This window comes from Saccostrea echinata, unplaced genomic scaffold (genome assembly GCF_033153115.1).
Source record: "Saccostrea echinata isolate AGI-Se365-2 ecotype Australia unplaced genomic scaffold, CSIRO_AGI_Sech_v1 ptg000016l, whole genome shotgun sequence".
In the NCBI taxonomy this organism is placed as follows: Eukaryota; Metazoa; Mollusca; class Bivalvia; order Ostreida; family Ostreidae; genus Saccostrea; species Saccostrea echinata.
In genome coordinates, this window is record NW_026889765.1 from 14,086,927 (window position 1) to 14,109,721 (window position 22,795).

The 22,795-nt window shown below is 33.9% G+C and overlaps 2 protein-coding genes and 1 long non-coding RNA gene across 3 annotated transcripts in view; 1 reads left to right on the forward strand and 2 right to left on the reverse strand.

Moving 5' to 3' along the window:
• LOC133188472 (autophagy-related protein 9A-like) overlaps window positions 1-14,432 on the reverse strand; it is a 58,963-nt gene extending 44,531 nt beyond the window's left edge. Inside the window, exons 1-2 of the mRNA XM_061323916.1 lie at window positions 14,370-14,432; window positions 9,382-9,558 (exon numbers count right to left, since the gene is read on the reverse strand). Coding sequence (XP_061179900.1) covers window positions 9,382-9,499 — 118 coding nt within the window. The 5' untranslated portion in view covers window positions 9,500-9,558; window positions 14,370-14,432. The remainder of the gene's footprint in view (window positions 1-9,381; window positions 9,559-14,369) is intronic.
• On the reverse strand, window positions 1,558-2,830 carry LOC133188490 (uncharacterized). The gene is made up of 2 exons (XR_009721296.1): window positions 2,789-2,830; window positions 1,558-2,416 (listed from the first exon to the last, which is right to left on the reverse strand). It is a non-coding gene; the product is annotated as an uncharacterized LOC133188490 (long non-coding RNA).
• Window positions 14,433-17,340: 2,908 nt separating the features above from the next.
• Window positions 17,341-22,795, forward strand: part of LOC133188486 (dipeptidase 1-like) — a 33,403-nt gene continuing 27,948 nt past the window's right edge. The window contains exon 1 of the mRNA XM_061323941.1: window positions 17,341-17,972. Within this exon, the coding sequence (XP_061179925.1) occupies window positions 17,557-17,972 (416 nt within the window). The 5' untranslated portion in view covers window positions 17,341-17,556. The remainder of the gene's footprint in view (window positions 17,973-22,795) is intronic.

The following is a 22,795-nucleotide window of genomic DNA, read 5'->3' on the forward strand; positions in this document are numbered from 1 at the left end:
ACACATGACAAATTTGTCCAAAAATAATTCACAAGCAGAATTTTATCTAACAATTTTTTCAAACTGAAACCAGAAGCTATAGTTATGAAACACAGGTTACCCAAACTCTATTCATCTGATAGTAGGATAGGGTCATTTGAAACAGCTTCTGTCTTGAGACTTATATTGGTCAATGAAAATTGAAATAAAATATCCCACCAAAATTGTATATTCATTTCACATCTTGATCCTTTCCTTATTATAAATTACTGATTAATAAAACACTTAAATCCATATGATTAAACATCATTTATTTACATCAAACTACAGTGTGTTTCAAAAACTTTTTTAAGCACTAGCCAAGTTGGACATTAAGGCAATTGCAACGTTACTAGCTCTGATCACTTTTTATTAGCCAGGTAAGCAGGCCCTTAAAAGTGAGAAAAATAAAATGACAGTTTTGTTTCATTCCTTTAGATTTAATCAACAAGGGTCATTATTTAATTTAAACTAGAACTGTCCAAAAGGGACAAATACCTCCCGCTGGGTTTTTCAGAGAAGGTACCAAATCACTAATGTTTTCTAGATGTGAGAGATGTTCACAATTTGCTTAAACATTTAGAGTGAAAATTTAATTACTCATTATATTTTTTGTAATGAATGAAACTAAGGTGCAGACTAATAATTACAGTGTTTTTTATTACATTGAAAAAAATAGTTTGCAACTATCTGTCATCTTTGTGAGACATGACACTCTGCAAATTGATTGTTGAAAAAAAATATATCATAATTAATTATACAAAATCAAATTGATCTTAATACCTTTATATCAAACTCATTTTAAAATTAAAAGGCTGGTTCTAATAGCCTGATTGAAATTTACCAGTGTTCAGCCATTAGATTAACTAGTACATTTGGTGCACACTGCAACTATTGTAACCTTCAGAAGATAGAACTGACTATTGTAACCTTCAGAAGATAGAATTAACTATAATAATTGTAACCTTCAGAAGATAGAATTGACTATTGTAACCTTCAGAAGGTAGAATTAACTATTGTAACCTTCAGAAGATAGAATTAACTATTGTTAACTTCAGAAGATAGAATTGAGCTTTTGGTAAGAGTAAGATAAATGGGCAAAACAACTAATTAATGTTGGGGAAAGCTAAACATTGAAGATACATGTATATAATATACCCCTGAAATTTTTTTTACTATGGAGACAAGATAAAATTTACAATCCCGTACGAACAAGTGAGGCGTAAACCAGCTGGATGAGACATGGAAACCAGCTGGTTTCTAGACGGAATTCAGAATTACGTGTCTTTACCAGGCGTACTTGAGCAGGACACGTATTCCTGCTCTTTGCACACACGGAATACGTGTCATTTTCCGCCTCTTGGGCCAGGCGTAATTCTTGTATCAGGCGTAACTTTTTAAAACCAGGCGTAACGCTGAACTTAGTAAAATTGGTAAGGCGTAATGTTGGACTTAGAAAAATTGGTGAGGCGTAATGTTGGACTTAGAAAAATTGGTGAGGCATAATGTTGGTCTTAGAAAATAATAGAAAAGGTACAATGTAGGCAAAACATTATATTTCACTTTTCTTTTGTGAACAATAAATCCATTTGCAATATTTACAGTGAAATACTTTATAGATTAAAAAACTTTAAGATAAATATTTCAGCATTTGTGTTTGTCCTTCCCAACATCATTGTTGAGCTAAGATAATTTCTAGCTGAAATTACAGTCCCATCACAGATGCCCTTATAAGTTCCACCAGCTATATTTCTGTTAAACCACACTTGCATTTTGCTTTAAAAAAATCCATCTGGAAAAATAATAGATTGTGGAGTAGATTTATAACAGGTATTTCCAGAAAGAAGTTTTTGGTTTCTTGAATGGTGTTTGAAAAAATTCCTTTAGACAGATGACACAATCAACATTTTATTGGCCCCCAAACAACGATGACAATAAAAGTGGTAAACACCGTCACAAAGGTTCCTTAGTTTTTTTTGTTTTTTTTTGGACAACTGTTAAATGCATATATGTCAAATGGTATATAAAATGTGTTCTGCTAGCATCACATCTGAAATTATGTTCAAAAGTTGTTGGATTCATCATCTATTATTAGTGCAAATCACAGCAAGCACTAACATGAATACTCTTATTGAAATACGGATGTTACAGAGCAAAGAATGAAGTTGGAAGTCTTGATCATCATGCTCCGTAACATTGCAATTTCTTCAGTGATATCATCCAAAATGTATTCCTCTTCATCAGATAAATCAGAAAAGAGAATACTTCCTCTTCATTATCAGAAAAATCCTCATCACTAAATTTTATGTATCTTTTTGGCAGTTGGGGTTCTTTGTTTCTTAAATGTTGTCATGTTACTCATCAAATCGTCCAGCTCAGACTCTTCATGGTCAGACATCTAATTCAAGAATAAAACACTACTATTATCCAGTTAATCAAATGCATGCAAGTGAACATTAATTTAATCGACTAAGATATATATATTAATTTTTTAAAAACCAGAAATTGGTGTGTAGGTTGTATTGTTACAAGCTATTCAATATGAACAAAAAAATAATTAATTTTCTTTAAACATATTGAGAAAAAAAAAATCGATGAGAACTCATTCGTATTTTTTTCTCTTGCTTTACATGTACTGTATGATCATCAACAGCTGATCAAGTAGCAGGGATCTATATACGTCCCTGCAACTTGCAAGAAGTAAATAATTTTTAATCTAATAGTAAAGCGATACAAACAAAACAAAACAATGTTATTTAAGGTGACCTACCTCGCTCATGATGATTATTTCTGCGCCTTCGTCTTCTAACTTTAGAGTCGATTTGTTTCGAGATAATTCGGGTTGCAATCTGTAAAACGGAAGTAACATTCTATTAAATTGATTGTCGATCCCGATATACGTAGGTCGATCTTTTTTTTTTTAAACTGTAAAATACTTACCGATAACAGTTTCCTAGAATCTTCTACAGTTTTCTCGCAATCAAAGATTCCTGTTCTTGTTATTTGCTAAATTTTACAAACGCTTTCCGTAAGTAACCTTCTTTTATTTTGTTTGGTTATTCCGTGATTTTCCAATGTGCCGAGAACAACTGTAAACTAAGGTGTTTTCTCAGAGGCCAAGGGGAATCGCCTTACAAAATGATCTCAGTGAAATTTATTGATCTACACATTGATTTTGCATCTTAAAAAAAAAAAATTCGACAAATTAATACTAAAAGAACGCATTTTATTATTTTGAGAGACGTTTTTGGGGGAAAGTTTGTAATAGCTTTTGTATCGATCCCGTCGTGAACCTCAACAGTAGAGCATCTTCGAACCGGGGCTGCAGAAACTTGATATCCCACGCTATCAAAATCCCGCCCGCATGGTCATTTCAAATTCTGTTGCTTTGAAAGAAACATTGCCCTGCCGATTTCTACTTGTTTCTGACAACTTGGTTTTACTTGAAAGTGAAAATACTTCGATGAGGATTGCAGTTTGACTGTCGTGGGAGAAAAAGACAAAACGTTGACAATAAGAACGGAATTCGAAGTGAGATACCATCATTCATGGCCCCATCATCAATGGTAAGAATTTTTTAGATTTTCATACTCCAGCGAGGTTAACACTTTGAAATATACCATATAGTATTATCTATAAAAATTTAAGAAATGTGCTTTTAAAATCATTCTGTTAACATGGTTAATGATTAGATTACATGTAGCATGCGTGTTTGTTTACACATGGAGACCTGTCGAATTTGTAAACTACTGCTGTTGTATACCCCATGATTTTTTTTTTTAATTATCTTTCGATCGCATAATTATCATTTTTAGTATTTATCATTTCGAAAAAAATATATACAAAACAAAAAATATACGAGGCATTTTCCACTTTTTTTTTTTTTTCTAAAAAGTCGGGTTCAAGATGAGGGAAATATAAAGTCGCATGGATCACAACATGGTATGTCACCGTATGATGGTATAAATTATAAATTTGCCACACGGCGCGGTGGCTGTCTTAAAAATTTTACTAGACAAAATAATTACAGTAATTTTAATCAAAAGCTGTCGTGATAACAAATAGAGTGCACTTTCTGATAAGCTGACCATGTTAACATGGTTAAGGTGATGTTTAATGGGTTGCTACAATGCATAGGTGGATCGGAAACTTTTCATACCCAATATATATATATATATATATATATATATATATATATATATATATATATATATATATATATATATATATATATATATTCATAACTTTCTTGTATTTGTTCCTTCCTACTGACTTACAAGGGGTCTGTTTTGTGTTTCTTAAAGGGGGGGGGGGGGGGTCAAGCTCAGATATGCTACACAAAGCTCACATTTCTTGGTGATAATTTTGTTATATGTGTGTGTATTTGTAGATGATGAAGAGGAACTAACAAAGTTTGCTATTCGGCATGCAGCAAATTATTAGGAAACTTGCAGGAGAAAGCAAAAGATATTCCAGAGAGACTGTTTAATTTCTCAATCTAAACACAGAGAAAGCAAATGGGAAGAGAATGGGAAGAGAACAAGGGCTCCAACAGACAAAATAAAAGAAATTAAGGGACATGATGAAGAGTTTATCCCAAATAAAAAGAAGAAAAACACTGAGGATACAAGAGAGAAGAAACAGGAGCTAAGTCCCAAGGAATAGAAGATACCAAGTCACAAAACTCCTCCCTTGAGAAAACACCCTACTACCGACATTCTCTCATTGGTAGTAGTAGTAGTTATTAGCATTTCATCCCATGGAGGATTGTGTTGAGGTTAGATAATAATGAAAAAAATAAAAACCTAAATAAAGTATTTGTAAAATACACATTCAATATTTGATATATTTAACTATATGCACGGCTGTAATATATTTCTATTCCTATCATCCAGATAATCAAGAAGCAGGCTTCCTGTGTCCAAATCCTCCTTCTTCAGAAAAACCAAGGGAGAATGACCAGGATATTTCACCCCCTGGAATATCTGAAGGGGTAAGATTTTTATGCCCCCAATTGAAGGATTGGGGATATATTGTGTTTGGTCTGTCTGTTTGTTTTCCTGTCAACCCATTATGTAATACAACAATTTTTTTTCTCTAATTGTAAATACTGATCTTGTTGGACATAATGCATGTGATTTCAGACCTACATTAAAGCATGGCTACAATTTTCCTTCAGGTTATGCCCTTTAGTGGTGTTGAGAAAAAGAAGAAAAAAAGTGAACCAAGAACTGAACAATGCCATCACAGAGCAAGTTTCATTGCAGGACAAAAATTTAAAAAGGAACATGGGAAAGAAAAATATGAGAATGCTAAGAAGAGCTCAGTGCACGATACAAGATAAGCTAATGTAAAACACACTTATTGCGAAGTACAATGAATGAACAATTTTGATTAGGCGTAGTTCATTGTATCCATTAAGTTCACAGCAATATTCTAAAATTTAAGGAAATGAAAATCACTATAACCATGAATTCATTATAAGCATCTCTGCTGTAATACAAAGTCATCAGAGATTGGTACACTGTATTTTCAAGATAATTTATAATTTTTGTATAATACAAATTTTGAATTTTCCTTAAATGGGAAGATTTATTAATGTAAAGTTTATTTGAATGACATTTTGTTGTCCATCAAAATGTTAAGAAAAACTGCCTTTGAATGTTATTTAAATTGATACTAAGATATGGATGTTTTGATAAAATAAATACTTAGTTTTCAAAACATGTAATGTATTTTGTATATATCATTGTGTACTGTACACCTGGACTTTTTTACGCCTGGACATTTTTACGCCTGGACAGTACGATCCTTTACGCCTGGTCTATTGAAGAGGCGTAAAATTTGCATATTACGCCTCTTTTTACGCCTGGTTTCCGTCTCATTTGACGCCTGGTTTACTTATATGGTATTGAGTCAAAATCCGCCTGGTTTTTGCAGAGCATGACGCCTGGTTTACGTGTTATTACCAGGCGTACAATTTCGTACAGGATCATATGTATACTGAGTATTTGTCATTCTAGATGCTAAGATATGCAAGAGCAAGACCATCTTCCCAAGTCAAGGGTTTCTGATCCACTCCAAACCACATAGACCCTTGACTGAATAGACTAAGTTTGACAGGGTTAGAAATGCACTTTCTGATTGGCCTCATACAAATTTGCATGAACCAATCAAAAACGTTGTTATATTAACCTGGAACTAAATCGTAAACAGAAAAACATGCCAGTTTTAATCCAAACGAAAACATCTTTACCATTGAATACATGTAACCCTGGAGTTAAAAATTTGTCTCAATCAGCTTCTTAGTTAATGTTATGTTGAATTTATTACTGACTTCCAATAATGTCTTGCATTTTGTGTTTAATTCGCTTACTCTGATTGGACAATAACAGAGGTCAGTAGAGTTCAAAATTAGTAATCTCACTGGATGGCGCCATAGTAAACCCTGTCAAACTTAGTCTATTCAGTCAAGCGTTTATGTGGAGTGGAGTGGATCAAAAACCCTTGACTTGGGAAGATGGAGCAAGAGTGGATGCTAAATAAAATCCAAATTTCAAAAACATTGTTTTGCCTAAATGTTCTATATTCTAATCAATAGTGAACATAGTCTACTCTCATCATTTGAAGAAACTTAAATATATAAATGTTCACAAGAAAGCATTCAGGTAAATGTAGTAAATTCTAGTCATCAAAACTTTTTATAACCAATATAAATTCATTCTTTTATTTTACAGTCCCTGAAACGTTCTACTTTCCCACTTGAACGGTGAGCGAATGCTGAACGATCGCAGAGCGAACGGTGAGCGAAAGCAGAGCGAACAGTGAGTGAACGATGTGTGAATGCTGAACGCAACTTGGTGAACGGTAGGTGAACGGTGAACGAACGCAGAACGCGAACGGAGCGCAAACGCTAGTGCAAATTAAGTGAACGGTGAATGAACGGTGAAGGCAAAATGAATGATTTATTCGGAAGGCCTCTAACTTTTCCATGCATTGTATCTATTCTATTGTAATCTAATGTCAGGCCCAAAATACATAAATAAATAAATATTCAAAAATTGTCATAAGAAAGATGAAACATGCACATTAATTAAAACACTTAATTAAGTTTCTTACAATATTTTCTGCACATATGTATGATGTTTAAATTCAGCTGTTTATTCGCACGATTTTTATCGCTGTAAAACATTGTCATTGTTACCGAACCCTGTAGTTTAAAAGATAAAATTATTCTAGTTGTAAAATAAATATGTTTATTCTTATTTGATATATAAAACCATTAAAAATAATGATTTTCGAAGAGGACATTACTGACTTATAGAATGAATTACAACGGTTGTAACATGTATTTCCGTGTCAAGGCAATTCCGTGTAAAGTCATGAGAAAAAATTTAAAATATTTGCTATGGTCTATGGACATATTGCATGTATACACTCGTATTTTAAAAATTTAATGCAATAATATATTTATGTGTTTTTTCATTTTTTTATGATGATTTATTAAGCAGACTTCTACACGCATCTGTAGACAATTCCCCGTGATTATACTCGGGCAAGATGATACAAAGAAGCATTCATATTATTCGTTATAGATTAAAATTTCAGAACTTGATATTTAAGTAATAAGTGTCATAGTTCTGATTATAGGACAAATGAGAGAGAGAGAGAGATTCCATTTTAACCCCCCCCCTTTCCACAAATGCATGTGCATGTACATGTACCTTATACACAAAAATCTTAATTTTTATTTAAATATATCAGGCAGTGAAAGTGACCTTTTTTTAATCAAATTTTTGTTTGACAGTCGGTTTTTATTTTCCTGCTTCAAGTTCACACAAGGTCCACATGTTTGTCCTGCCAATCAAAATCATTCGACACTGTGCAGGTGTGAAAGTCTCGTCACACCAAAAGCGAAGTGCTACACTGTAGTATTTCAAAGAAGTTTTAACATTTTTTTATCATTTTCCCCAAAAATAAGTAAATAAATAAAATACATTGGGCATAAGCACTTGGAATGAATTTGAAACATACTTCCTGGCCAATTTAAAATACCACTGTCAGCACATGTATATCTTGAAATACTATTGTTTAATGGCTTTTTTAGATGCATGTTTGTTTTGAAATATTAATTGTGCTAGAAAATGCTGAACTTCTTTTTTAAATATTAATTAAAATATTCTGGAAATGCTGACTAAGTAACTGATTTAGGTGGAAAAGGGGAGGGGGGGGGGGGTCTTAATCATATCAAATGACAAACATATAAAGTTATTGTGAAGAAAGGATTTTTTTCTCTCTAACAATAGACTTTATATATGAATTGTAGTATATTACATTTAAATATATATTTTTTAACCACACTATCAATTTAATTCGCTCCAAAGATATTTAATTAACTGGATATCCGCAGTACAATTTATAATTCTCAGAACTAGTTCTAATAATGTATTTCTATAGTAATTGAAAAAAAAACGTGTAAGTAATAAATACTTTCGTAATTCTGCTGCAGTTGCTAAATCAATTGACATGGATTATTATCTCTCCATTAACTACTTGTCGACTTTAATAGACATTGTAACAAAAAAATGTTGCAGTGCTTGAAGTACCCGTATATTGCCCGTATTTAAATCTAATTTTTCAGCACCGTTCTACATAGGTACATACTTATAAGAACATTTATTTTCCAGAGTAATTTAATAAATAACCTAAGAGCTAAGTTAGAATAATAACAAAACATATTGTAGATAATTTTTTCCCATGAAATAATGATCCTTTAACCACGATATTTTAATTCTTAAATTTCAAATCCTGTAAATCCTTACTTTCAAAAAAGATAAGTTCTTTCACTTCGGAGTTCCGAATGACAGTGAAGACTGAACAATAAGTGAACGCTGAATGCAAGGTGAATGCAAAGTGAACGAATGGAGAGTGAATGGTGAACGCTTTGTGAATGGTGAACGCAAGCACAAGGTGAATGCAGAACGCAAAACTGTGAACGGAGAGCGAACGGTGAATGCACGCTGAATGAACGGTGAGCAAACTGAAAAATGGGAAAGTAGAACGTTTCAGGGATAGTATTTCTCCCTCTACCCAATAAAGCATTGTTCCAAAATTACTTGAAAAAACTCCATCACTTCTGGAAGATAAGAGTAACAATATATGCTAAGGTACATTATATTACAGTAATTTGATTATTTCTTGAAACAAGGTGTCTTAGGACATTTACAATATTCTAACTCACATTGGTAGGGAATTCAGAGCATCTAATTTTAATTAGATTGTAAAAATGTTTTAAAAATATACGGTAAGGTGAAATATATATGTGACTTTCCCATTTACAGTATAAAGATCATAAATACATACTGCTTTCTGGGACCACATGAATCATCAGGTTGGCAGCCTCATTGGGAGGGGCATCATTCTCATCTGTATCCTCCTCACCTGACCCCAGGGGCTGATATTGTGTCTGGTAGTCTGCCATCAGTCTATCAAACCATGCCAAATCTGACTTACATTGCCTTGATACAGTGTCTAATAAACCTGTAGAAAAAGATATTTGATAGTAATACATACATTGTAACTGCCTAGTTCCACAAAAACTAACCTTCCATACCCTTCTTTCTTTTATGTACAGATAAAATATCCATCACTTAGACCTATTTATTCCATATCATACAAGTATATATGTATACATGAACTGTACAAATTGTCCTCCTTATTTGCAAATGTACAAGCCAAGATAACTCGAAGTCATCCAATCCTTGATTACTTAACCAAAGCTTTTGAAAATAAATACCAGAAATTATTTGTAGTATGCTGCTGTAATTTTTTTTATATGTATGTCGGTCTGGTTCTATCTACATGTTAAAATGGAGCATATATTTATTAAGTATGTAATATTTCTATATGTTAAACAAGAGGCCCATGGGCCACATTGCTCACCTGAGCACATTAGCTAGACACAAATCAGTTCAGTATTGAAAAGATTACTGGGGGTTGGGGGGGAGGGGGGGGGGTTGAATTTTAAACTACCTGATGATGCTTCCATGTCAATATAACAAATGGCTTTGTTGTACTTGAGAAGATTTTAAAAAATTTTCCCATACATTCCTTTGTAAAATTTTGATCCCCCATTGTGGCTCCTCCCTATCCCAGAGGTCACCATTTGAACAAACTTGAATCTACACTACCCGAGGATGCTTCCATATCAATATGACTAAACATATCTTTTCTGTTCTTGAGAACAAATATTTTTTCTATGTGTTCTTATGTAAAACTTTCGATCCCCATTGGGCCCCACCCTACCCCTGGGGGTTATCATTTGAAAAAAAAAAAATGAAATTACACTACCTGAGGATGCTTCCATATCAAAATGACTAAACATGATTTTCATTTCTTGAGAAGAAGATATTTTCCAATATAATCCTATGTAAAAAATTTTTGATCCCCCAATGTGGCCCATCCCTATCCCCGGGAGTCATCATTTTAACAAACTTGAATCTACACTACCTGAGGATGCTTCCATATCAAAATGACTAATCATGGCTTTGCAGTTCTTCATCAGAAGATACCTTCCTATATATTTCTATTTCAGACATTAATCCTCCATTGTGGACCCGCCCTATCCCCCGGGGTCATGATTTGAACAAACTTGAATCTACACTACCTGAGGATGCTTCCATATAAATATGACTCATCTTGGCTTTGCTGTTCTTGAGAAGAAGATTTTTAAAGGTTTTTCCTATATATTTCTATGTTAAACTTAAATCCTCCATTGTGGCCCCGCCCTACCCCCAAGGGTCATGATTTGAACAAACTTGAATCTACACTACCTGAGGATGCTTCCATATAAATATGACCAATAAGGGCTTTGCTTTTCTTGAGAAGAAGATTTTTAAAGGTTTTCCCTATATATTTTATGTAAAACTTTGATCCTCCATCGTGGCCCCGCCCTACCCCCGGGGGTCATGATTTGAACAAACTTGAATCTACACTACCTGGGGATGCTTCCATATAAATATGACTCATCATGGCTTTGCTGTTCTTGAGAAGAAGATTTTTAAAGGTTTTTCCTATATATTTCTATGTAAAACTTTAATCCTCCATTGTGGCCCCGCCCTACCCCCCCCGGGGGGGGGGGGGTCATAATTAGGACAAAATTGATCTCCACTACCTGAGGATGCTTCCATATAAATATGACCAATTAGGGCTTTGCTGTTCTTGAGAAGAAGATTTTTAAAGGTTTTTCCTATATATTTCTATGTAAAACTTTGATCCTCCATTGTGGCCCCGCCCTACCCACGGGGGTCATGATTTGAACAAATTTGAATCTACACTACCTGAGGATGCTTCCACATGAGTTTCAATTTCCCTGGCTTTGTGGTTCTTGAGAAGAAGATTTTTAAAAGATGCTATTAATTTTTCACTAATTCTTTATTATCTCCCCTTGAAAGAGGGCGTGGCCCTTCATTTGAACAAACTTGAATCCCCTTTACCCAAGGATACTCTGTGCCAAGTTTGGTTGAAATTGACCCAGTAGTTCTGGAGAAGAAGTTGAAATTGTGAAAAGTTTACGACAACGCCAACGACAATGCCGACAGACAACGGACAAGTTTTGATCAGAAAAGCTCACTTGAGCCTTTGGCTCAGGTGAGCTAAAAAATCAGTGAATAGCAAAATCAGTGAATAGCAATTCCAGTTAAATCCTCACAAAACTCTTTTTGCAGGGGTATAAAATTCCTTCTAATCAGGATCTCATACCATTTTAGGTGACCAAGACCACTATTGGAAAAATTATCAGAAAAATGGAAACGTTTTTGAGAACATTGAGAAACTCATTTAATACATACATTAAATTTTATTACATTTTGGATTTCTGGTGTTTATTATCAACTAGATTTCAATTTTTCGATATATACAGAAAAATGACTAGCAATTAAGCTAGCTATTATAGACAGTGTATCCAAATATTTGTTTTTCTATTATTTTGGTTGAGGTGGGGGGGGGGGGGACTATTGGAAAATAACAGTTAATTTGGAAAAAGGTATCTGTTTTGAATTACATTTCAACTTAAAAGTGGGATGTTGCCACAAGGCCCAGTGTTTACCATTTATTTCAAAGTAAAGGGTTAGAGATCAATTGTAACAGGCTTAGGGATGAAGTTTATGACAAATCTTTATGGACCTTACAATTTTGTTTATTTCAAAGCAGCATTTTTATCAATTGAATTTAGCAGTCAATTTGGCCAGTAACCGATTCTTAGGGAAAACACTGAAGGCCCTGCAGTTTAAAGGAAGTCCAAAGAAGAAAAACATGTTCAAATTGACCCCAATTTACAGACAATTGAGAGTTCTGTAATATTCAGGAATATTGTAACAATATGGCTGACAATTAGGACAACCAAACATAACTTTTTATTACCATTTGATTTTAACTTATCTTGCTCATGATTCATTACCTACAGTACGCAAAGTGAGCTCAATATACTGATGTGAAAGAACTAAAAAAATTCAAATTAAAATCTGCATATTCGACAAGCAAATTTTTCTGTAAAACCTTCCCAGAATTCCCACACTACCAAGATTCCATGCAATAATAGCGAATAAATACAATGGAACAACTTTACTTTACTGGTCCCAAGAAAAACATGCTAAAATATGGTGTCGCTCCAGATGACTTCAATATATACAAGATCATGTGAGCAATCAAAAAAAAAGTATGAGGTTTTGGCCTTTTTGACCCCCAAATTGAATTCTGCAGATAAAAGTTCATGTATTATATATAGTTTAAAGCTTTGTTTTTAACAATTTTTTTAACCTTGTTCTCTGAAAAAGTTTAATAAATATTGTTTATTCAGGGAAAATGAACAAAAAATAATTGTCAAAGAAGCCAGTGTGCGGCACGTACTTAGTTACATTTCTTTAAGCATTGAATCACTATTTTTTGAAAGATATAGTCTCATAACTGCAAAAGTGTGTGCAAATAAATTGAGTAACATACGTTAGCGCGTTATGAAAATTTGCTTGCACACACCGTTGCAGTTATTAGACTATATCTTTCAAAAATAATGATTATTGCTTATATTTACATTTTTAACTTCTTGCCTTGACTCAAATGTGATTTTTATTTCAAAATCCCTGTATTATCCTTCGGGTAAATTACAATTAATGGAAGAACCATTGCAACAGCTTCTTTTCAAAGTGAGCGGGAATTTTGATTTTTGCTTATGATGTTCCACTTCCATGGCCTTCAACATTTGTGACATCAAAATAAAATGTATACTTTAACATTTTGACCCCCTGTCCGTGTTATGGTGTTTTGAATGCCGTCACTTTTTAAGCAAAATACATGTGGAATGTAAATATTTAGTACTTAGCCATTTTTTCATGTAAACAAACCAATGAGATGCCGTGGAAGCTGAATTAAGATCTTGTAAAAAATACAGATGCAACTGAATTTCTTAATAAGTCTAAAAGAACAAGACATTAACCCTCAACTCTCAGATGGTATGCGAGGACTAACCCATACCTCTCGAGCTGATGCTAGAGTAACCCTAATCAGTCAAATAATGTGCGAGGACTAACCCTAATCTCTCGGATGGATGCATGACTAACCCTAATTAGTCAAATATGTGTGCAAAAACTAACCTTAATCTATTAGGTGGGTGCAAGACTAACCCTAACCAGTCCAGTTGTGTGCAAGACTATAATCCTTATCAGTTGAATGACATAAATCTTATGTCATAGTGCAATGAGTGTGCGGATCTTGCAGATCTGGGGACCAGTAAAGTCAAGTTTACCTGAATAAACAGTCTACTCTATACACCTTTCATTAAAAAATTGCAAAGGGCTTATCTAGACTCTGAGTTACATATGACGTCAAGTGAAGTCACAGTCTATAAACATTTCTAGTATAAAAATTTCTAGTATAAACATTTCAGGTATGTAACTGTGCTCGCCTCGGCCGTGGCACTGTAGAATATATTACTGTAATATTGCGTGATGAATAATTGTCCATTTACAAATGAAGTTACTCTATAAATTCAGTCATACTCATTCAACATACTAAATGTTTAGAGGAATATTTAGTGTCCATACATGAACATGCAAATATCAATAACAAATAATATATGCCTATTTGGAAACAATAAAATGGATTTATGTAAACTGCTGATGAACGGATATGCATACTTAAATGTATTAACATTTATAAGAACGTCTGCTGGGCAGTGACAGTACTCCTCGTTTCTTATTCTGGTTGGAGTTTACAAACTACAACGTATATATCACTGAATATATCAGATTTATATCGATATCCACAAAAATATTTAAAATGTGCCCATATAAACTCACCTAAGTCTTTGTATTTTTCTATCAAAACAAACAATCGTACTAAGTCTGACGTCTTTCACCATAAAAGCAAAACAAATCAACGTCACTGAAAGGTTTTACATGGAAGTTACAAAACTAAAACTCGAAATAGAAAACGGAAAAGAAGACGGAAAGTTTCGCAGCTGAAATAATTTTTTAAACCCAGAAGATAAGCAGTACTTTGTTTGAGATAATTTTTACCACAAAAACTTTTCCCGTCAGTATTGACCTCAGGAGCGACTCATCTATTTGTGGTTGTGTGAGAAGTTGCAAAATACAATCTTTACCAAAAGTCGGTTTTAGGATCCGCCTCTCTCACAACAGTCTGGTCGAACCCCCAAGGGGGGTAAACGGAAATAGGAAAGCCATACCCCCAAACGGGGGTACGACCATGTGCAGATGCTTAAAAATGTGCGTATTTCACGCAGAAAGTACAGAAGAGGTTTACAAAAAAAAACTGAATTCGTAACAAAACTACTATAAAATAACACACTAGGTAAGCTATATAGTTATTATAGTAAACAGAAGTATCAATGTTTTAATAATAGCAAGGTTTGCTGGGAACGCTCCAGCATTGTTCCTTAGAACCAGGAGAGTATGTTCCTTCAGTCTAACAATGAGCACCTACATGTAAGTCCCACTTTATCACTCTGAGTGTGTCAAAACTTAAATGAAATATGGCTCAAAATGTCTCGATCTTTTTTAAGTAAAGGAATGGATTTCAAGTTCCAATATCAACAGAATTGAACTCAAGCTCTCTCTTTTGAAATACAATGTATTTGAAATATATTTGAAAAACTTAATTATGTACAAAACAGTAAGTTAAAGCATATTTCAAGTTATGATTTTGGTAAAAAAAAATTGAAAGATTTTTCGTGTTTCTTCTTAAACCCAAAGGATACAAGGAAACAAAAGACTGAGGAGTTTTTAAAAACTGACGCCTGGACACAGTGTCCATCAAGTTATAAGAATTACACAATACAAAAGGTTATGCTAAAATACACACTTAAAATGTTTTCGAAGAAATCCCTACACAAAAATCTTTTCAAGAACGCTTAGTAATGAAATATTTAAGTTAAAAACAAGACGTGTTTGTGAAACACTGATGCCCCCGTATGGCAGCTTAAGGCAAAGGTTAAAGTTTCTCAAATGCAAGGCAAACTCCAAGATCAAGAGATCAAAAATGTTGTAACAAAAGAAAGGACTTGTGTCAATGGATATACCTGGTAAATATGAAAGCCCAAGCACCAACTATTCAAAAGTAATGGTCAAGATTGATGTTTTCCAAAAGTGGGTCAAATTCCAAGGTCAAGGTCAAAATTAATGGTACGCAGTGTAAGACCTTGTCATAAAAATACACATGCAAAATATAAAAGCCCCTAGCACCAACTGTTCAAAAGTTATGGCGAAGGTTTAAGTTTTTTAAAAGTGGGTCAAACTGAAGGTCAAGGTCAAAATTGTTGATATTCAAAGGAAGGTCTTATCGCAAGGAATATACCTGTGAAATTTGAAAGCCCTTAGGCTAGTACTAACTGTTCAAAAGTTATGGCCAAGGTTAAAGTTTTTAAAGGTGGGTCAAAGGTAAAAAAATAATTGCACCCTTGGAAAGGTCTTGTCACGATGAATACACATGTGAAATATGAAAGCCCTAGCATCAACAGACAACTGTTCAAAAGTTATGGCCAAGGTTAAGGTTGGGTAAATTTTTGCAAATGTGGGTCAAACTCCAAGGTCAAGAGGTCAAATACATTGGTACCCAAAAGAAGGTTTTGTCACAAGGAATACACATGTGAAATATGAAAAACATAGCTCCAACCAATCAAAAGTTATGGGCAAGGTTAAAGTTTTTGAGGACAAACAAGGAGACTGATAGACAGAGAGACGGACGAAGGGACAGGGCAAAACCTATATTCCCCCCGAATCTTGGATTACAGGGCATAAAAATCAAATGGGGAGAGTTCTTGATATTTCCTACAATCCACATGAAATGGCAATGAACTGGCTGTTCACTGAAAATCTACATGTACATCCGTCCACCGCATGTCGACTTCTAAACCGATTTCGGATCACTTATTGGAAGCTTTCAGGAAGTCCACGAAAAACGACTTTGAGGCAAGATCGTATTATGAGCGAAGAGGGAAAACAGCTCTTAGAGTATATAGAACAATAAGTTCCAAAAGATATTGTAACGATCGAGATCGTCGTGCCTGCGTCGAGGACACACGAATATTTCCCATCAAGACAACGTCTGTCCTCACACCGCCCGGCATACAGAAGTCGACTTCTCTCAGAACAATGTTAAAGTCATGGAATGGCCGACGAGATCACCATATTTATTTGTCACCAATTGAACACGTTTGAAACGTGTATATCAGCTACACGACGTCAACAAGAACAGGTCCTTGCTCTTCAGCGTGACTGATCTAGATTAGACACATGAGATACCATTGCTGCCAATGGAGGCGATTTAATTTCCTGAGATTGAATTTGTCTTTCGAATCCCATTTTTCGATGTTTTTATACGTAACAGAACAAGATTCGTATGGCATGTCAAACGTTGAAATATTCAATCTTTTCCATTTTTCCAAATGAAAATGAGAAACTGTAGAATACAAATGGAAAATTATAGAATACTAATAAACAAATGGAAAATTATACAATACAAATGGAAAAGATCGAATATTGCAACGTTTGACATGCCACATATTCGAATCAAAATGTGACATTATATTATTTTGTCAACAACCTTTACATTTCAATTTCTTTATAATAGAATACCAACCCGCGTATAGCCTATAATGATAAGATCTGACATGATTGCCGCACTGAATATATTGTACTATATTTTGTAAAACGCTTGGTCTTATTTGGATGCCTTGGTATCTACTGCCTTTGTCTCTCACCTGATATTTACCCAACAACAAGGACACGGGACAGCGTGAAGTCGACCTTTATACCCGTGTTATAGATGATATAAAATTGTGTCGGGTTATGATAAAATTGTTTTTGGTGTGTGTATCAAGATATTTATTTTAGAGTGGATTTAATTCACTTCTATAAATTGTGATCCTCTTTGACTTTGGAATACTACACAAATTTGGAGCGATTTTTTTTCAGATGTTTCTGTTTCCTTCAAGTATCAGACATTGAAATATAATCCGGCGCTAAGATGTCTACGTCTTATTCGTCACAGTCAGACCTCGTGTCCAATTTATCCGTTCCTGCACCAACTCAGGCCATCAATAGACGGATCATCTACGGTTTTGCTGGAGCCGCCTTTGTTATCATCCTTTCCCTTTCCATTACTCTTGGTGTTGTTTCAAGTAAAGTAAATGACAAACCTAACATTTATTATGAGCAATCCAATAAACCACCCACCACCAAAAAAGAACAGTCCTGTCCAGCACAAACACAATCGTGTCCACCTCAGATACTGATGTGTCCAGAATCTACAAGACCAGCACCAGAGAAAACCCAAACGCCGACTTCCTGTTCGGAGCAATACGGATCGCACCCTACCGACCTACAAATAGCAAATTGTGTTTTAGAGAACTATCCACTCATAGACGGATGTGTATATATCAAGTCATTCATATTATAAATCATAAACAGAAAATTATATTAATAAAATAGTAATATATAAATAAAAAGAAGCTTATGTCAATCTATTCAGTGAGTAAGCATAATTTCCGGGATTAATAGGTGAAAACCCTTGTGATTGTAACTATTTTATATTTATAAATGTATTTTGCATATCATAGATATATATTAAGAAAAATTTAGCGAAGTTGAGGAGAAATGAAAAATAATTGGCAGGCGTAATGTCTTTTTTTAACGTTAATTTCATGTCATTTCGAGGAGTATGCGACAGAATAGAGATTCCTTGAACTAGATTTTAGGATGCACACAATTTTTTTTTTTTTTTTTTTTTAATAAAATTGAATTGAAGAATATATATATATATATATATATATATATATATATATATATATATATATATATATATATATATATATATATATATATATATTTATATATGTTAAATTCAACACATTTTTAAAAAAAATTATTTTAAAAAAAGAAATCTCTGCACAAAGGATGATAGGATTTAAAGCATCTAATTAAATGAATCTCCAATTTGAGACCGTTGCGTAATTGGTCAGTTTATGTAGTGTTAATTACGGTGAAAACACCATGTCGTTACCCCGACTGTCCTGTATTTTTTGTAATGGTAATAATTGAATTATTGAGCACTGTGAATTGGTGTGCTTGTCGTTTCCAATGCAATGTACATGTAATTATTAAACAAACATAGTAAATTAAGGGCTATAGAGTACACAGTTTTGATTATCATAGTGAAAATGCAGAAATAACTTTTATGCATCAGCTCTGGTAAATTATGAAAGATTTCTTTGTCTGTCTGTCAGTCTGTCCCACTTGGTTTTCCGCACTTTTTTCCTAAACGCTTGCAGATATTGAGCTGATTTTTGGTTTGTGAGTGTATCTTGATGAATTACAGGTCAAGTTTGCATTTCGTTCCGCTTCATTGATTTTTGACGGAATTACGACCTTTTCAATTTTTAAGGGTTTTCCGCGATTTTTTTCTAAATGCTTGCACATATTGAGCTGAGTTTTGGTATGTAACTTAACCTTGATTACTTATAGATCGTTTGCATTTCGTTCCGCTTCAATGATTTTTAATGGAATTATGGCATTTTCAATTTTTAACGGGAACCAGATTACACTTGCCGGTAAGGGACTAGTATTGCTAATGCAATACTCTCAGAATGCTTGTTTTTTATCAGTTGCAATAAGCTTTCAAGATTGAGAAAGACTTGTAAACGCTGATGCTTTTACAATAGTGTAAGTCGATTTGTGTTATCTCTAATGCCATTTTTGCCGAATTTTCAAATTGTTATATACATGTATATATATATATATATATATATATATATATATATATATATATATATATATATATATATATATATATCAATGACCGTGTAGTGTAGGACAACGCCGCGAGAATTCCATCGGCATCGAAAGCAAGTTTTTTTGACTTGCCTAGATAGCCGAGCGGTCTAGCGCGCTGTTCCTGTACTGCTAGGAGACAGATTCCGTAGGTCGAGCGTTCAACCCCGGGCTGGGGCGGAAGTGGGTATCCTTACAAAAGTGAATTTCTTTGTGCTTTCTATATTAATATTTCTTCACTTAGGGCAGTTATGTTAGTTTAAGAGTTGTTGTAAAATGTGTTTTATAAATAAAAATTAAATTTCATTACAACGTGTATTGGTAACGATCCTCTAATAAAACTAATATCCAAATAACTGTATCTCACTTCCATTCTCAATGACCGTGTAGTGTAGAACAACGCCGCGAGAATTCCATCGACATCGAAAGCAAGTTTTTTTGACTTGCCTAGATAGCCGAGCGGTCTAGCGCGCTGTTCCTGTACTGCTAGGAGACAGATTTCGTAGGTCGAGCGTTCAACCCCGGCCTGGGGCGGAAGTGGGTATCCTTACAAAAGTGAATTTCTTTGTGCTTTCTATATTAATATTTCTTCACTTAGGGCAGTTATGTTAGTTTAAGAGTTGTTGTAAAATGTGCTTTATATATATATATATATATATATATATATATATATATATATATATATATATATAAAGATTAGATTAATTTTAACTATAAGAGGTCATTTCAATGTTCAAGACATAAGATGAGTCAAATACATGTATTATGTATTGAACTGAATGATTATTATAAAACCCTTCAATTTCAATATTTTATAACGTAGTGCAATAGAATATTCTAATTTCTAAACAACAGAAAAGCGCTAATTAATTATTGAGCATTGTTCGTGTTCAAGTTTTATAATACGTAGATCTAAAAGATGCGATACCGATTAAAATATTCGGTTAATATGGCACGCTATTTCCTCATCATCTGAATGACTGGTTGTGTAAGAGAGGCACAGACATACTGATATACTGTGAACATCCGGTAAACAACCGTAACATATTCTATTGTCGCCACTTATAATGTCGCCGCATAAATTATTGTCCTTATTTATGCAAACAGTAGCCAAAAAATAAATATTTGGTTGATTTATGGAGGATTACCTTTCAGCGTTTCAGTCTCGTTTTGAGACATTACAGTTACAGTTAGATCGTGGTCAGTTTGGACCAATCCAAGGCAATATTCCTTCGGGGGACATTATGCTTTTAAGGTTTCTTGCTAAAATAATCGTTTTCACTTATTAATCTTGATGTTTAGCGAAGGAACACAGTCACGTTTAGGTTCGTCGGACACCGGGGTGGAACTTTCAACATTTCGCATTAATAAATGTTTATCTGAAGCAAGAAAGGCTTTGGAAAACAATTTTAAAAAATGGCTTTAAGTTCTCACAGCTTTTCGTTTTAGAGACTGTGTCCGTTACTTCTCCTAGTACATGTAATATCAAGCGTTTATGTAAAGCTTTGATCTTATTTGTGCATATATTCTTAATTTCATTGATTTTTTGTAAACGCCATGGTTGATAAAAAGATTCTTTCAAACATTCTTTCAAAGTGCTTTTTATTCTACATGGATTTCAATGAAACCCAGGAAGATTATATTACGATAATTATTATATAATTCTTTGAATTCGAGGTTTGCAATGCATGGTTACCAAAAATAGAAGGTTTTCTCTGTTTACTAGCTCCTACATAACTTCATAATTGACGAGCCGATTATTGATGTAAAAGGTAAAGATAACGAATAGTGATTGATCTAAAAAAAAAAAATCCATAAAGAAGACAAATATGTTAAGAGGGCATACAACACGGACCCCTGGTGATTCCAGAGGTGGGGTCAGGTGCCTAGGAGGAGTAAGCATCCCCTGTTGACCGGTCACACCCTCCGTGAGCCCTATGTATTGATCAGGTAGATAATAACATTTACATAATTATGTATCTTGATTGTTTTTATTAACTTGTACAAAAAGTTACGAAAATCAAAATAAAACTGCAAAAGAAGAGTAGCATTTTGTCATTTTTCTCAGATAAACAACTGTGAAAAAAAAATCATAGGACTCAAAAATTAATGTTTGAAATAATGTAACTATCTTGATGCTGTTCGTATATATCAAGTTTTTATGAAATCAAACTCAAACTGTAGGAATATGCAAATACATTTTGAATGAATTTCACATGTAATTCTCAAATTCTAATTTTCAGAACATCCATCTAACTTACCTATTATTAGGTTCAGCTCGTTAGTAGGATAAAGAAATGTAGTACTGTAAGCCGGTGTGAAGACGAATAATGACGCCCGTAGCAAAATGGCCGTGGGTCATCGAAAAATGACCCTCTAGTCGTCGAAAAATTTACAAAAATCCATGAAGGCAATAACTTTTCTAAACACGGAACATAAATCTAATGGAATGATGTTGTTCACTGTGTAGAAACAGACTAGGGTAAAGTGCGTTACCCTAGTCCAAGATGGCAACAGGCAAATACGCTTCGATTATTTTGCTTAGTTTACGCATTATACAGCCTTACATTATGAAATGGGTGGTTTTATTCTAAGTATTTTAAACAGAAGTACGTAACTATTGCAAAACTTCTGCATTATCTCCGCTGACTAAAGCCAAATAACGGGTAGAAGAAAATTTGAACAAGATCAGCATTAGGGTAACGCAAATTTACGACTAGGGTAAAGATTTTGTGACCTCTTTGAGTGATCAGGGTAAAGCATGACGTGTAAGATGTCATTTTACTTCTTTCAGAGTTTAAAAAAATGTTATTTCAGCAGAATAAAAAGGCGCTCTTCCAGTAAATTCGTAATAATTTGCATCAAACGCTATGTAATTGAAAAATTCTCAGTGCGCTGACAGTTTCTAGAAGAGCACAATGGCCAAATTTCAAATCAGTTTATGTTTCTGTTTAAAAAAAAAAAGATTGAGTCTTGAAAAACAGTGTTCTGTTGATTTAGATACGGCGAAAAACTTTTCAAATATCTACAGATCAATTGAAGAATCATCAATGAAATGTGAAAAATAACGAACAGAAATCATTCTCAAAATTCAATTCAAACAATACAAATTATGATCCGAGGAAACGTACATGGACCTCTGAAAAATGAGAACAGAGGTGGGATAAGGTGCCATGGAGGAGTGAGCATATCCTGTCGACCGGAAAAACCTGCCGTGTACTCTTTGTCGTGATCAGGTATATGGAAATAATGGCCTAATAATTCGTATGAAGGACGTCAGTCAACATTCGACTTAACGACAGATTGTATTTGCAAACAAGGTCATTGTTTCTACCACAGGATTTAAACGAGATGGTTGATATCCTTGTGTCATCAACTTATGGGATTACTCTCTTTCGATTATTTTTTTTTTTTGTATTTAGATTTGCATATTATAC